This window comes from Podarcis muralis, chromosome 12, assembly GCF_964188315.1.
Source record: "Podarcis muralis chromosome 12, rPodMur119.hap1.1, whole genome shotgun sequence".
Taxonomy (NCBI): Eukaryota; Metazoa; Chordata; class Lepidosauria; order Squamata; family Lacertidae; genus Podarcis; species Podarcis muralis.
This window is the reverse complement of record NC_135666.1, coordinates 41867386-41885166: the sequence shown is the minus strand read 5'-3', so window position 1 is coordinate 41885166 and position 17781 is coordinate 41867386. Positions and strand designations below refer to the sequence as shown.

The 17781-nt window shown below is 39.3% G+C and overlaps 1 protein-coding gene across 9 annotated transcripts in view; it reads left to right on the top strand.

Annotated features, from left to right (window-relative positions):
• Positions 1 to 17781, top strand: part of THRB (thyroid hormone receptor beta) — a 187813-nt gene that overhangs the window by 136223 nt on the left and 33809 nt on the right. For 2 of the 9 annotated variants that reach the window (XM_077916285.1, XM_028750507.2), the window contains one exon: positions 8930 to 9011. The exons of 6 other annotated variants lie outside the window; for them this stretch is intronic. In XM_077916285.1, the coding sequence (XP_077772411.1) occupies positions 8996 to 9011 (16 nt within the window). In that variant the 5' untranslated portion in view covers positions 8930 to 8995. Of the gene's footprint in view, positions 1 to 8929; positions 9012 to 11465; positions 11809 to 17781 lie in introns of those variants that run through there. One more of the 9 variants, XM_028750511.2, reaches the window with a different exon arrangement.

Sequence of the window (17781 nt, the reverse complement as noted above, 5' to 3'; positions counted from 1 at the left end):
CACGTTCTAGACGTGGCGCTGGCGAAAGTTGCATCCGTTGGCTCTACCTGTGCACAATTAAACCTAACGGCCTTTGCTGGATTTCGTAGAAGGGAAACCGATGTGTCTAACCGCACCGAATGGAAACTGACCATGGTGGCTGAAAGTGCATTGCTGGAAAACCTCTGCGTTCTTCTCCCGGTGCATTCAGGGGGCGATGCATGTGAATTCTACCCGATCGAGAGAAGTGGGGGAACATTTGCTTTCCAGAACTCCACAGCTAAACAAGATCTTGGCAATGCCAACCGCTTGTCAACCAGTGTTTGTCAAGCCTCCAGAACATGGCCTTCCATCCTGGGATGGGCTGATGCACTTTCCTGGCAGAAAATATAAATGGAATATCCTAGACATAACAGACAGGCATTTATGTAAGAAAAGGCACTGTGAAAGTAACAATATGCTGAGAATCGGACACCAGCCTACACAATTCCTGCATGCTTCGAGAGCATGGACTAGCTCAGTGATCCTGCCAGGCCACACAGATATGAATGTTGAAGGCATAACAAATGTCAAGGAATACCAAATGCAAGAGACAAAATGTAAAGGTAATTGGAATGATTATGCAAAGTGTAGCAGATCTTTATAATTCAGTTTATATGTGATCTAGTCAGGCCGTAAACAGTAAATTGTATCATATTAATAGCATCTATAGTAATCATTAACATTATTTTTTTTCAAGCAATCATTATTTTAATTTGTCTTGCCTATTGTTTTACTGTTTAGAGTGGCTACATGTTCAGCTGCATATATTTTAGTGTTATTTTTCCTCTTTAAGAAAGCAAATGCTAAGTAGAAGCGTCAAATATGCCCTATCACTTTCTAGCATCATGGATATATAATTTAATTAGTTGTTTTTCTCCTCAGATTTATGGTCAGTTTGTTTACTGGCTGAACGTTAATAAGCAGTGAGCTGGCAAGAGTATATTGTGTTTTTTCTATTCTGTTTTTCCACCTGCAGACGGCCTCAAAAGATGTAATTATTTTATCCTTTTGGCAACAGAAGTGGTGTTTCATTTATATGCCTATTTTATTTTCACTGGAGTATATAATCTGTTAATGTTCGTGCCTAAAAAAAGAAGTCTCTTGTCTCCTGCTGTGAAAGGAGGGGCCCAGTAGTTGTTTTCTTCTACTTAAATCCTTGCGTCACATCAGGAGGAAAGATTATAATGTCACAAAGGCTATCACCTCATGAAAAAGTTAAACTGGTTTAAGCACCTGATTTCTTCAGATTTGGGAGCCCTTTACCTCAGAATGCCTCCTTGCTAACAGATGTCAGGTGTTGATCGCTTTAACATCTTACTGAGGGCTGTCAGAAGACTCCCAGACAGTTCCACCAAGGCTTCTGTTATTTTCCATCCTGTTTCATTGCTAAATGTAAGAAAACATTTTACCCCAAAGAGGATAAATAAGAATTGTGAAGTGATAAGCAGTCTAATTAGCTAATATCTATTAACATGTGGCTAGACACATGTGAGCTTAATGAATTTGGTGGCCTTGCACATGGGGCTATTCCATTTATTAACACTAACGGTTGAGGCTAGCTTTTGAAAATTGTATGAAAACAGGCTTTGAAGTGAGATTTTCATTAACTGGGTATTTTTATAAATACATGCCTTCGCGTTTGTTTCAAAACAGTCAGCTAGCTTGCTTCATGCAGCTGTTAACGGAAAATAAAAATGGGAGAGCGCCACTTTGAGAAATTTAGGATTTGTGAAAAATGAACTAGCGGGTCAGTTTAGCAAAGCAAATGCCTTGAAAATATAAGTCAGTTGGTCTTGCTTATAACCAATAACCCGCATATCAGTGGTCACAAGCCTGGTTTATCTCAGTGGAGCATCAATGTATATGGTGCGTTTTATATTAGTTAGTAACTATTTTCTTTCATCTTTAGCGTAATTGGTGGTTTTTCCTTAGGAATATATTGGGCTTTCTGTAAGGGGAACAGGACCCTTCTAACTTTTATTGAGGACACCTGTACCTCTAGAAGTTGTGTTAAGGAGAGACCTGTGGTAAATTCAGTTTTCTACATCATAGTTGTGGGAGAAGTTGCATTTAGTCCTATCATGTCTTGTAGACGATTGTTAATTCTCGGGATCTTCAGACTCTAATCATCCAAAGTAGGAGCCTTGATAGAATCTTACAGTGAAAAACCATCCCTAGGTATATGCCCTCAATTCCATGGAGCTACATGGTTTTATTTCTACAAATTATAATCTAATAGTAAGATATTGCCATTTAGTTGCTTAGAAATAACATAGGAATTGACATGGTTCAAATACTCTCTGAAGTCACTTGTCTATTATTCCCGGTTTATTATGTCTCTTGTGCTCCGTTAATTATCGGTGTGAAACTGGAGAAACTGAGTAATATATTACGGCAAGCTATAATATACATCAGGTGACTATTACATCTTATTTGGGACTATTTTCAGTCGGCTCTTTAGGGTTTATTTCCCTTTAGAGATGCACGTAACAACAATACCTGTAGCTTTAAAAGGTGTAGCGTTCAATGCTGCTTTTATGATACTAAGGCTGCGATCCTATATTGCTCACTGGGAAGCAAGTATCATTAAAATCAGTGGTGCCTACTTCTGTGTAGATATGTATAGGATTGTGCTGTAAACGAAATATTCAGGTCAGGAAAAGCATGTTTAATGCAAAGTGTACGTGGCCATCAAAATCTTCCTTTCTGCCCTGAGTTATCGCATCCTACATGTGGACAAGACAAAGGTATCTGTCCTTTGTGCATTAAGTTTTACTGAATGTGCTTTTATAACACTATTGTTAACTTCTGTCTTGGAAAAAAGAGTAAGAGTGTGTGAAGTGGCTTTCAGGTGGCATGGGCTTATGCACTCTGTAACTAAGAGACACAAAGTGCAGTTCACAAATATGCAAGAAATATACCTTCTGAGCGCAGCTAAAGTGCTGTTTGCGCTTAGCAGAAATAAAGACATGGAAACCAGCAAACCCAAAGCAGTGCATACTGTAGATTTGGGTATTCGGTTTGCGTGCATCTTTGCGGATCGTATGCGATGATAAATGTGTTTGCTTGAAAATAGGTTCCATGGGCTAGCACACTAGTGCTCTTAAGGGGTGGTGGTCCACTTACTAACTGCTATTGCAGCTGAAGCAAAATTGCACACACGAGAAGCAGGCAGAACTTGTCATCCAATAGTAACTGGATTTCATGGCTTCTATGCACTGAAAAGGCCCACTGGATTCTGTGCAAGTAAGCAGAAGAGAACTTTCCCCCATCTTTTCTCTGCCCCTACAAGGACCCTTCAAAAACACAGTTGGACGTTTGGCCACGGGGGTTTGTTTCTAGCACACCAGTGCTAGGAACATTTTATCAGAATCTATAGCCCCATGGTAGCCATTGTAGAGACCTCCACCTGTTGCAAACTACAACCCCATCATCCCTGGCCATGAACCACGGTGACTGGAGCTTTGGGAGTTGTCCAGAACACCTGGTAGTACCACACTGGGTACTCCTACTATAGGCTGTTGCTTCATCACAGCACCTCATTAAATCAGGTTTTTTTAATTTCTTCAAAAAAAGCTTGCACATGTTCATTGGCAAGAACCATAACTTCCTTAGGAAACTGCAGCTTATCAAAAAGTGGAAACTTCCTGCCATGTGCAAAAGAGACCGTGTGTGTGTGTGTGTGTGTGTGTTTGTATGTGTGTGCGAATCTGAAGTTTGTGCTTGTACCAACAGACCATGATTGTTATTATATCTGAGCCAGGCCACTGTCTTGGATAACTTGATGGTTTCATCTCCCCATCCTTCTGAGGCTCATGCCATTGATATTGCCTCTTCATTGCAAATTAAACCAATTGTAGCTGATTCAATTTGGATCATATTTTACTGTCCATGGATACCATTAGATATTCAACAAAATTCTTATGTTTACATTACAACCTTTAGGTGTGCAATTTCCCCCTGTACTTTATAAACTGAAAAGCTGAATTGCCTTCATCTTTGTTCCTGGTCTTTCCTGCTATTATGTCTATACGTCTTTCAGCAGCCACCGAGGTTTACTTTTTAAATCAATAATGGAATCTGATCTTATAATAATAGGAGAATATGATGATAAAAATAAGAGAAAGGAGCATCTTGCAGGCCACAAGCTGCCTCCCCTCCCAGTGTTGCAGTCAGATGTAATTGAATGTAGGGATGATGCGCAAACTTTAGCGTACTCATGAAATGACTGCTATCACCTCTCTCTTTCCTTGCCACAGGGCTCAGAAACTTACCTTGAATGGTAAAAGAAGGCAGCAGAAACAGTAGGCATTCCCCCAAACCCTAAAGGAGCATCTTTCCCAACCTAGGATGGGGGCTGTGGGTTGTAGTCAATGAGTAAACCCGTTGAAATGAATGAAAATGTCTTCCTTAGGTTGATTAATTTCAGCCAGTCTACTCTGAGCACAGCTTAGTGGAATACCTCCCGTAGTCTGCATCCTAGGTTGGGCAACCCCCAGAAGCTCCCCAGGGAAATTAACAAAGCGCACACCGCCATGCTCCATTAGCCAGTCCCAGCATACTACAGTGGTACCTTGGGTTAAGAACTTAATTTGTTCTGGAGGTCCATTCTTAACCTGAAACTGTTCTTAACCTGAGGTACCACTTTAGCTAAACTTCTTAACCAAGGTACTATTTCTGGGTTAGCAGAGTCTGTAACCTGAAGCGTATGTAACCTGAGGTACCACTGTATCTGGAGGTGAAGGTCAGACTGCTTCCTGGCAGTTACAAAGGGTTTTTGGAGGACCTCAGAAGCCCAATGCTATCCTGTCCTCCAGTTCCACACTTGGTATGTTTTGGCAAAAGGTCATAGTGCCCATCACTCAAAACGGCCATCTCAACTCCCACCTGTCCCTCCAGCTCTGGAAGAAAGGCCGGGCCTAATAGTAGCCATATTCTGAGTACCTCAGTAGTCAAATGTGACTACTGGTTAAATGAAGGTTAAATGTAACCTTCCCAGCCAGAGCAGGGAGTGACAACAGAGCACCAAAACAGCAAGCCCCCCACTCTTCGCATCAATCCTGGAGCTCAGAAGTGCAAAGTCGACCGTGGCAAGTTGTGAGCCACTGGTATCTTTTATTACACCAAGCTTTTTCTGTGTAGGAACAAGTACATTTCCAACACGTGCAAAATCATATTGGGCTGTGGATGGCTTCTGGACAACATGTTCTTCCCTCCAAATGGAAATTACAGCCTTTTAGTTCATGAATTGTCATAGTTATTCAGGAACCTATGTCCTTCTACCATCCATTATGCTTTGTATTTTAAAGACCCTTCTACATTTTAATTCCCATTCTGTATAATCTTGGGAAATGAACATAAAAGCAGATATATTTGTGAAATTGCTGTTGGTGCCATTTATTGTTCCAGATGCTTTGAGGCAAATTACCTCAGCGTAGTTAGCTTGCCATTTATTTATTTATTTTTAAAAACCCTGTTATGTGAGTAAAACCAGGGCTAATCCGGCACCTGAAGTCGGGTGTGAGTTTCCACAGATCATGAAACTATTTTTTTTGATGGGCCAGAGAGTAGACTTTTCCTCCTAAAGCTTATTTTTCACTCCTGATAACCTCAGCTTACTCTTGAGTCTGCTGATGCCTCACCTTTCTGTGCGGGTGTTGCCATTTTTGCTACATTTGCACAAAATGTGACAACTTCTGTCAAAAATAGAACGGACAATAATGATCTCCTCACACCTGTGCCAAAAGTCTCCCAACCAACACAGTTATAAAAGTATCTTATCATTGCTGCCATATTACATCTTCTTTTTCAATTGTACCACATATTTCCATATACCACACAGACAATGCCGCACAGTGTACAAAGACTGTTGTATTATGCAAGTAAGGATGGCAGAACTTTTAAATACTTTTTTTAAAATAAAAAAGCTATACTTCCACAGCTGTATCTTAAGGGTCAAATTCTGCAGATTAGCTCAAACATCTTTGAAAGCCGTTTTAATTTTAACAGTGATGGTGCAGCCTACGTTTCTACGGTAACTGTTTACAGTACCAAATTTTCCATTCAGATCTGAAATATTCACATATTTCAAGTGGAAACGTCATCCACTTCAGTTCTTGTTTAAGCAAGCATTTTTAAGAAGTATTTTCTTGTCAAACGTTTTATCCTTGTTATACTACCAGCTTTTGTCATGTGGCTCAGCCCTTACGCAGTAAAAATATAAAAGTTTGTTCCCTTAGCAAAAGTACTCCTGATATATTCATTAAAAATATTTTTAAGTGTCCCCATAAAAAATTAGAGCATCAGAGAATATTAATTCAGAGAGCAAAACATTAACAGATTCTACTCCATATTGTGACTATTGATTTCCCTTCAGCGGTCTGTGCGTTTACAGCAATTGCTGTAGCATAACTAAGAACTAAATCAATTGTTCTTTTTCAAACCGATGTAAAATTAATTCAGTTTGCAGTCTTGTTCTTCTAAGAACAGTACATTTCAGAAATATTTCATTTCATTTTAGTTTTCATATTCCTTTCTTGAATGCACTGAGGAGAGCCAGTTCTGTTGAAACTTGTGTAGTTTATTTAAATTGTTGTTTGTGTTTCATACTTTAGTTAACTGTTTGTTGTATTTTGATGGTTGAAGTCACCTTGATAATTTATTGAATTACCTAAATGAAACAGCCCTGAGAGCTTGTTGAATGGTCTGTGTGCTGAATGTCTAAGTAAAATGAGTATAATAATTTCAGCTCCCTTTTCTATCTCACATCTTATATATCAGCAAATATGCTTTATAGCAAGTTGGTCCCACATATTGTATTTTAAACAGACTTGATATACAGCTTTCAGGTACTACCAATTAGTTGCGTAATTAACAAATGTCTATTTAAAATAAGCTCACTTCTTGTGTGCAGTCCACACAAGGCTTACTTTATTTACCTCTTTACTTTGTATGTGTATGTTACTAATGGCATATAGCTATTTCTTGTGGAAAACAAATGCATAATTTTCCTTTTCCCCATTTTATATATACTCATCCCAACAAAGATGCCGATAAAAAAATCTTAAATGATATTCCCAGCTATGGCTGTACCCTGGCACTTGATGTGTATCATTTTAGCTCATGCAATATACCAAATAATGTGTGATGCACCATTTTTGTCTTATCTCATGGGTAGGCAAACTAAGGCTTGAGGGCCGGATCCAGCCCAATCGCCTTGTAAATCCGGCCTGCGGACGGTCCCGGAATCAGCGTGTTTTTACATGAGTAGAATGTGTCCTTTCATTTAAAAGGTATCTCTGGGTTATTTGTGGGGCCTGCCTGGTGTTTTTACATGAGTAGAATGTGTGCTTTTATTTAAAATGTATCTCTGGGTTATTTGTGGGGTATAGGAATTTGTTCATTCCCCCCCCCCCCAAAAAAAAAAATATAGTCCGGTCCCCCACAAGGTCTGAGGGACAGTAGACCAGCCCCCTGCTGAAAAAGTTTGCTGACCCCTGTATTATCTAGATACTGGAACATTAATAATTATTTGTTTGGTATAAATATTCCCAAGAAAAGTAAACTGCAACTTCAACAATTTCACAATGGCAAAGTTTAGAAGTATTAAGATTTCTTGCTATAACATCATTGCCCCTATTTTCCTGTTAGTACTTCACAATTTAAAAAAAAAAATTATAGCAACTAATGGTTAGAAAATTCAGGACACCATCCAGCTAACTTTAAGCACAGTAAGGTCCTCCTGGGCAGTATCCAAGGAAATAATTTTGCATGTGGAACAGCTTCCACTTGTGCAACAGAACGTTCTCTTCTCTCAGTCCTCCATCCCCAAGCTGTGCTCCAGAAGGTTCAGGGAATCTCCAGAACCGACTTGAGGAGAGCAGGGCAAATTCCTGGTGCGCAAGCGGAAGCCATTCCATTTGCACAAGGAATTACTAAGCACTACTTTGGGTACGTAGGTGGCGCTGTGGGTTAAACCACAGAGCCTAGGACTTTCCGATCAGAAGATCGGCGGTTTGAATCCCTGCGACGGGGTGAGCTCCCGTTGCTCAGTCCCAGCTCTTACCAACCTAGCAGTTCGAAAGCATGTCAAAGTGCAAGTAGATAAATAGGTACTGCTCCAGCGGGAAGGTAAACGGCGTTTTCATGTGCTGCTCTGGTTCGCCAGAAGCGGCTTAGTCATGCTGGCCACATGACCCGGAAGCTGTACGCCGGCTCCCTCGGCCATTAAAGTGAGATGAGCGCCGCAACCCCAGAGTTGGCCACGACTGGACTAATGGTCAGGGGCCCCTTTACCTTTACCTTTTACTTTGGGTACCACCTTACTGTTTCAGTAGGTGAGAATTGGACGCTGAGTTAACTCCCATTGAATTCAAAAAGACTTAACTTTGGCTTAATCATGCCATCTGTATTTAAACTGAAGTGTGTGTGTGTGTGTGGTTCCGTTGCTGTACAGTCATATACCTCATGTTACGTTTGCTTCATGTTACGTTTCTTCAGGTTGCATCCTGCGGCGACCCAGAAGTACTGGAAAGGGATACTTCTGGGTTTCGCCCCTCGCGCATGCGCAGTATCGCCAAATCACGCTTCGTGCATGCGCACAAGCGCCAAATTGCGCTGTGCACCTGTGCAGATAAGACGCTTCAGGTTGCGAGCTTTTCATGTTGCGAACGGGCCTCCGGAACCAGAGGTACCACTGTAATAGAAAACAGAAACATGTTATTTGGTAGATGTTTTCTAAATCTCAGCTGCATTATACATGTGCAATGCACACAAAGAGCACTCCACTTCGCTTGGAAGTGGATGGAAAAACTCAAGTGATGTTGAGTGCAGTCATGTCAGCCAATCTACTTTCCCTGCAGGAGGCAAAGGATTACTTGCTTGGTTTTTTATTTTATTTTTTATACAGAACGGCAATCTTTTGAAGTAACCACTCCCAAAATATCTCAAGTGGATTGACTGCCTGCCTGCCTACATGGATCATATATTAGGTGAATATCAGTGCTTTAAAATAAATATATCTTGCTTATACCCAACAAAAATACTTAACAACAAATCAAACATGTCCACTGACTAGGAAGAGCCGATCATCCTGATTTATTTAGTGTCAATATTATTATTATTATTAAAACAGAAGAAAACAACGGCATGATCAGGAAAGGTGTCTTGGCATAAAATAAACTGAAATGGAACAGGAGACGTTTCTGGAGGACAGTGTTTGGTGTCAAAGTGAAACCTTAACATTCTTGAGCTTTTAGTAAACACTTATTAGTGGAAAAGTCAGAAACTGGAGATGGATGACTTTCAGCGCTGAAAATTCTTTTTGCCTAAGCAACAGAATCAAAGGCTTCATTGTCTATGATAGGAAGATGTCAATTCAGTTTTAAGATATAAGCTGTACCAAGTTTTTACTCAATTCAGCTTTCTTTTTAAACCGGGTTATTTATTTACTTTTGTAAAAAGAAGAAGAAGAAGCAGACCTTGATATACATTTTTAAGTTAAAAACTCTGAATTTAAATATTTCAAAATGAAATATAAATGTGAAAAACAACACACAATAAATGGTTTTAAACCTCTGTGCCTCCGGTGTAGAATGGCTATCAGGCACAAAAATCCATAGTGGAAAGTAGACGTTGTTGGATAACCTTCATCAACATCTTAGATGTTGTTGGATCAACGTCTTCATCAAAATAAAATTTCAAAAATGGCTTGGATCCAGAAATCCCCTTGTCCAGTACCCCCCAGTCTTTAGCAGTATCTCTTCTGAGAGTCGGGTGACCTTTCTGAATGGGGTGAACATTCAGACACACAAGTGTGTGTGTGTTAAAGGGGAAGAAGGGGATCACACAAAACCAGGAGTCTGAAACTTCTGTGAGTAGGAACATCTCTGGATCCAAGCCTATAAAAAGTAAAGTTGACAAGCTCCCAATTTTTGACACTCACTTTATTCCATGTGAAGTGCCCCTCAAGAATTCTCCTTGTTCATTTTGGAGCGTGCAAATGAAAACCCAACTGTAATAATAGACCGAAAATAATGCCTTAAGATTCTTATTGGACAGCTTATGGTTTTGTCCTTCTGAAGAGTTAGCAAAGCAGTTTCCCCCCCAAATTAAGACAGTTGTCAGGGAAAAGAAGGAAGAAGTATGATAAACTTCTTTCTAAAAGCATTTGAAAACATAGTTCTGATTTATATGCAGTCTTTTGTGTTTACAGTCACTCCTTTAACCCCTTTTAATTGAGTAAATTTCAAATTTTCGGAGAACTGCTTGATGCCAGCGAAACAAGAAAAACAACAAAAATTGTAAGAAGTTTTGCACTGTTACTGTAATAGTGGCATTCATTAAAATTACTTGAGACCTTTATTTTAAATGCTGGTTATAAGAGCTTGTGTGTGACCTGAAATGAATATGAGACATTCTTATTTTTAAAGTTGAGGAGGCTTTATCTAATTAGCGACTCCCTTGCATAATGATTTTGAAATGTTCGTAGCATAAGTGTGTGAATGAGACAGATGTAGAAACAGCCAGCTCTTCATTATTGAATCATAGGTAAAAAGCAATTTAATGAAATGTAACTGGCAAACCAATTAAGCTTAACTTTAACATTTAAGCACTATTCTGTTGCTGATTAAGATGGCTTGTTTTGAAATTTCCCACCTGTTGAATTCAATAAAAATTGCTTACTGAAATCACTGAAGTTTGAAAAAGCTGCTTTCTTGCAAATGTGTTAAATTAGTGAGCAGCGGGGAGTTTGGCCTATGTGTATGTAAGGCATGAAAGGTTTACGCAAATCATTCTGTCAATCAAAATCAATAAAGCAGATGACAGATTTAGACGCTAAATTTTTGCAAAGCGGGACATACTGCTTGAGTCATCAACATAGCACTATTGGATTTTCTAGGAGTTAATGCTGAAAACCAGGATTATTGATTTTTGGATTTTGAACATATCGTCTCAAGGATTTCCTGAGTGTACTTTGTGATGCTTCACACTTAAGTTGACAACACCAGGGGCATTTCTTTGCCCTTGCCTTTGTAATCGTTTTCTAATCATACTGAAAGGAGACAGAAGTAGCTTTATAAAATTATTATTCCACCCCCCAAACTTGTGGAACAGTGGGGTTGTCTGGGCATTACTTCTTTGTCTGGTGGCCAATGTTACCTGCCATCTTTCTCAAGGAATTAACATACAGTCACAGATTAAGACCTTTGACTGTTATAAATCTGCTTTCCAATATGTTTGACTGGCAGGAGAGCTCTCAGTCTGTCCCTAATATAAATAGGGTATTAGCACACCGGGCACCGCTCTAAAGTTAAACATACAATTTTGCGGTCGACTTTCCTGGGTGTTGCGTATTCATCTCTCTTGCCCACCCCATGCGTATGCAGGCTTCCGTGTGTATATGCATGTGAGCGCATGTGTGCATATGTAAAATATAAGGCTGACGATAGGATAGCAAAATGAACTACTGTATGCAAGAAATATATGAAGCTCGCCCGGCTGCCAGCAGCAACTGCTACATGCAGCCCTCTGATTATTGCACTTATATCGAAGATAGTCAGAGTTACAGCAGTTGCGATGCTCAGGTCCTGCACAATAATAACATCTATATGGAACAGGCCTGGGCGGTGAATCAGCCGTATACCTGTAGTTACCCTGGAAACGTTTTTAAAAGTGAGTACTCCGACATGGACGTGGCCCTGCAGCAATACAACCAACCTGAATATTTCACCGAAGAAAAGCCTACTTTTTCTCAAGGGCAATCACCATCCTACTCTCAGAAGAAAGGTAGGAAATGCCATTTTTTGTGGATTTTCTGTTTGTGACAAAAAAATAAAATCCACCTGAATTTTGTCCGTTTGCTTGCTTTACACCTGCAATTTTTCTCCGTTGGCTCAGTTACATCTTTGAATGTGAAGACTGCCTATTGAGAATCGAAAGCAGCAGCAGCAGCAGCGACAGATGTTGCTAGGTGATTGGGAAAGGGTGTTTTTTGAGGGGGCAACGGGAGGTGAAAGACAAAGACTTGCCATTACTTTTACTTTAATTTCAGAAAGCTTATGTATATACGTATATTTTTGTGCCGTTAAGCCTGTTGTCTAGATATATGTTTGTGCGTGTGTTGGCTGGTACGTTTTCAGATTGACTGGAAAAGTTTCTCCTCAGCAAGGTTTTCATTATCGACTCACAACATTGCCAAGATGTATTATTTTCTTTATTTTTTGCATCTTAAGGTGGTTATGCCTAATTAGCATTGATTAAAATGTTATTTAAAAGGATATTAAAATGTACAGCCAAGTGTAAAAACAAGTTACAAAAGGTCATATGCTTAAAAGTTCCTTAAAGCACTAGGCTCTGAATGATAGTCGGCAATGTAAACTATTAGGGGGAAAACCTGTAGATATGAAACTTTATTTTGCCCCACGTCCGATTAATTGAATGTTTGAGTGTGAAGTAGGCTGGATTGAAAAGTGAATACCCATTCTTCTAAGCCTTAAAATATGTCTATTTCTCGGAATCTTAGTATAACATTACTTCCCAGTAAGGAAAACACAGAATATTGCTGAGAAAGTGTTTATGAAAGGTGTGTGCAAATAGTGTTAGAATTTCCTTTTTTGTAACAGAAACATTATAGATGTTTCATTTGATGAAATACCCTGCTTGAGACTGAAACTCTGTGCATGTTTTCATGGGAGCAAGCCCAATTAAACTAAGTGGAGCTTACTTTTGAGTAGACATGTATGGGATTGTTCTGTAAAACATCAATATGATACCCTTCAGTTATTAAGACTGAACTATCTGTGTGCAAACAAAGCCTAGCTTTGCTTATATAACTGCTCAAGGAACAGTACTTTCTTATTTTCAAATGTTTCTATAGTTCAATGTAGCATGTTTACAATAGGTTTTTCCTGGTAGGATAAATAACTAGCTGCTCCTGCTATTATTAGACCTAATTATCTATATGTGTCCATATGAGGAAAAGTAAAATGAAAAATATTGCCAGAATTTGGGTTGTAGGGACTTAAGGATGATACACATTTTTTTAATTTCTAAAAATACTTTGAAATTTAAAAAAATGTTCATGTTAAAAATTGAAAAAAATACTCTTTGGACCCCCCCTTTCTTTTCATTCCTCTTTCCTATCATAAAACATATGTGTTTGATTAGAAAATGTGCAAATCAGTGTTCTGTAAACAAATGCTTTCATTTGTTGCCATATAATAGACAGTTGTATTATTTGGGGGAGCAATATGTTTTTTCATTCATTTGTGCAAAAATAGTACTTTTCAAGCTTCCTGTTCATGTTCAATTCATAAAAAATCTTAGTCACCTTTCTGTTGGAAAACACCCTCCCCCAAATGAAATTAAGTACCTCACACTAAAACATAAGTTGGCTGTTCCGAATTTGCAATAGTGTAAAATGTGTATCTGTCCTTGTATTTGACAATTCTTTGATGTCTGGCCATCTTAATATTTTTTAAGCAATACTTGAGATAACTGTGTTTGGCTTAAAATAATATAGGTCTATGTGAACATTTTGCAACTGGTTAATCTACTATTTTCCCAGCAAGTGGATTTAATAATGGGAAACATTACAAGCAGTTTTTGAAAGCTGCCTTTCCTTTCCCTAGAATAGCTATCTCAATAAATGTTTCAGGGCATTTTCACTGTGAGCTATCTATCCCTCAATTAATATTTACTTGCCCGTTGAAAAACGAACACGGAAAGAAGGCTTGCAGATTCATATGTTTGTAGAAGTGAAGAATCAACATGGCTTTCACAAAAGTATTCTAATACTGTATTTGCTAAACCGATCGTATTTGAAACTTTATATGTGTTTGTTGGTGGTTTTTGCTTGGAAGCTTTAAGGCAAACTCTTATAAAAGTAACCAATCACTTAATCCTGTTCCGAGGACAGACGGCTTTAATAAGAAACATTTGTGACAGTATTGATCCAAAATTGATTCCCCCCTTATTCTTCTTCCACCTTTTTTGTTAGCAAAGTCTTAGTACTGGCTCATTAAAACAAAATTAAGATCCAAAGCAGGTGTTCATGAGCTTTGCCCTCATTCCAGGCAATTCTTAATAACTTCATTTCTATTAATTATGTTTGCTACTATGTTTGTGCAATGCCACTCCCTCAGAACAATTCGTAACAAACTTCTAAAACTTGTGCTGTTGAGTTTATTCCCAAGCAGAGAAGAGATCTTTTCCTTTCTGATCCTAATGAAAAGCCCGTCCTTTTAAAAGCTGTACAGCATGTTGTTTTCCCTTGCAATACAGCCCCAAATAGAAATTGTGTTTCTAATAAAAGTCAAGAATAAAAGATCCACGTGATGTGTGGGACAGCATCTATGGGAGAATTATAAGTACCTAGAAGATTTTGAAAAAATAAGTGTTCTACGTTGTAATCATAAGTTCCCATATGGTGTTTTCATTGTATTTAACACCTTGCTATCTTTTCTTTCTGTGGCTAAAAAAAAAAGGCAGAAGATTAATCTAGAAGCTGGGTATCAGAATCTGTAATTTATTATGCATCGATTATTATTACAGCGAATATGCAAGCCCAAATTGTAACAATAATCAATCCATTATTACACATTCTGAATTTGAGCCTCTTGATTAATGTTTCTGGGATTTGCAGAACTTGTTTCAATGTAAGATAAGCACAGCCGGTGTTTTTTCCCCCCTTTAAAAATAATGTTTAGGGGTGCTCTCATTTTCCTACTCATATTGAAATACTGCCCCTCAATGAGGCCAAACTTAGATTCACAAAATGTTTAGGCGGGTATGCGTACCCCCAGGAAAAAAAACACTGAGCACAACTGTGATTCATGACAAAGTCAGAAATCAGTTTCTACCACAGTAAGCCTTCGGTTCACATTCTCTCCCTTCCTCATTTTTTGTTATCTCAAGGAGGAACTGCTATTGATTTTGAACTGAGCACAGTTTTCTATCCAAGACCAGTTTAATCCTGGATTCATTTCACTAAACATAGTTTAAGCAAGCCACAGTTCCTAAATTCAAATGTAACAGGGCACTGTGCTAGATTCAGCAGAGGAGGGGAGCTCATGTGAGCATGAGGCTCACAGCAGCTCATTCTAATATCAATTCAGTTGAATCAATTTTATTGTTTATAGCCAATGGCAATTACAATACAGTATGAATACAAATCACACAATTGCAAAATGAAAAAACACCAAAGCAAGGCAAATCTACAATGTCCAGAAATTTAGGAATGCTCCTTCCCATCAGCACCCCTAGGGTTTAGTACTTGCATCATCCAGAAAGGTTGCTCTTTCTAATATCAGAAACAATAATTTCCCAATAAATCTTAAGCCAAAAAGAACCTGAACCTTCATGGTTCTGTACTTTTCAGCAATTCTACGGATTTAAGTGAAAACACATTGCGTGAACAAAGGTTTGCAAATTTTGGCACTGAGGCTTACATAGAAGCCTTTTTTAAAAAGCTGCCTTTGATGGCAGCTGTGGAAATTTAGGTGTCATATCATGCAGACAAGATAATCTGTATGTACCATTACAATGACAGTGTATACAATTTGCCAAGCAGGTAGAGGTGACAGATTTTGTCATCGTAACCCATGTGTGAAAGCTAACAATAACTTCAACTTCTTGGAGTAGGCGGTAAGAGTTAAAGTGTGGTTTTACTTAAAGGATGTGCTGTTCAATCATGTTGCTTCCTTCTAGTTATTCAGTCATGTTGCTTCCTTCTTACTTGTGAGTTGTCTAATCTGAAGTCCTTTCCAGACTTTTGCTGAAGACAGGGAGTGGACTGGGAATCCACTCATACCCACTTTTCCACATTTTTATCTGAAGCTTGTAACGGAGACTGTGTATGGGCTGTGTTTAGATTTTCAGATGAATGTGGAGAAGTCAAAAGGCGGTATCGCGGATGAGAATAGAGGTAGAATGCTTGATTCTTGGGTGTGATCCACAAGCTTCAAAAAGCACGAGATAATTCTCAGATGTGGCCTGTGCTAGTATACTCTTGTCTCTGTGATCCTTTATCTTGTTTTATATCCTGCCTTTCAAAGTACAAGGAATGTGCTTTGAACATCCTTAGACTGCAGTTCTGTACTCAGGCGGCGTAAAATGATGGGATCTAAAGAAACACGGAATTTAGAAGACCCCTTCAAATATGTTTTTCTCAAACAGCATGACCTCTTTCTGTACTGGACGGCAAAATTCTAGCGAAGCTGATGGACATTTGAAACGTAAATTGGGCTATGTCGTGAAGAGTGGGGTGCTCAAAAGTTCCAGGGGGAGAATGCAGCTCTCTTCCAAACATCAAAGCATTTGTTTGTATCGTAATCATTAACTGTGTGCAGGTCAATGAATAGATCATATGCTTTGTCTGCAGATGTTCCCGGCTTCAGTTCTTGGCATCTTCAGTTAGGATTGGGAAAGACTTCTATCTGACGTATTAGAGAACTACCAGCTGCACATAAGTGCAGACAGTGCTAACCTAGATAGATAAATGGTTCAATAAAATTCAGCTGTTAGGAATCTCACTAGACACCCCATACGGCTTTATCACAAATTTCTGCATTTGAGATAATGAAACGCAGATTGTTAGTCAACAAACTCCAAGTACTTAGTAGCCAAATCAGAAATAGTGTATGTGCAAGTCTGGGTTTGGTGCGAGGGGGACAGCCAATGGCGTCTTACCTCTCCCTTTTGACCAACCCAAATCAACACAGGGCCTATATGCTAGTGAGACGGAATGTGCTATCCTAGGCAATGCGACACGGGAGATTCCAGAAAATACCACTCGTAGAGAGGCTATGCGCATGTGGACAGAGACAAGTGGAATCAGTTGTGCAAGTTATTTTGCACTGCCCCTTGTATCAGACAATTTGATCTTAAGTTTATCAATAGGTTGTTAGTAGGGAGTGGTATTCAGACAAATGTAAGGTAGCCTTTCTTATGTTCACTCAGGAATGGGGATAAGATGGAGCTAGTAGCCAGGTTTCTGAAACATGCAGTGAGGATTTGTGAATGCTAAACAACACTAATTTAAGAGCTAGAATTAAATAAAAAAAATGTACAGTAGCATCTTAAAGGTAAAGGGACCCCAGACCATTAGGTCCAGTCGCGAACGACTCTGGGGTTGCGGCGCTCATCTCGCTTTACTGGCTGAGGGAGCCGGCATACAGCTTCCGGGTCATGTGGCCAGCATGACCAAGCCGCTTCTGGTGAACCAGAGCAGCGCACGGAAACGCCGTTTACCTTCCTGCCGGAGCAGTACCTATTTATCTACTTGCACTGTGACGTGCTTTCAAACTGCTAGCTTGGCAGGAGCAGGGACTGAGCAACGGGAGCTCACCCCGTCGCGGGGATTCGAACTGCCGACCTTTTGATCAGCAAGTCCTAGGCTCTGTGGTTTAACCCATGCACACGAAAGCTTATACCCAGAACAAACTTAGTTGGTCTCTAAGGTGCTACTGGACAATTTTTTATTTTTTTTATTTCTTTCAACTGCGTCAGACCAACACAGCTACCTACCTGAATTAAGAGCTAGATGCAGGGTTTTTCTTCTTATATTTGTGTGTGTGTGTGTGTGTGTGTGTGTGTTGAACCCTACTGGAATTTTGTACATATCCCAATAAAGGTTTGAGAATCTGATTTGTTACAAATCGAAGGGATTTAAGCAGGCTAGCCAGAATTGCAGTCCAATGTTTTCTTATTTGCCACACAACATCCAAGGGGGAAACAGCATCCTTCCTGTATTGAGCTGCA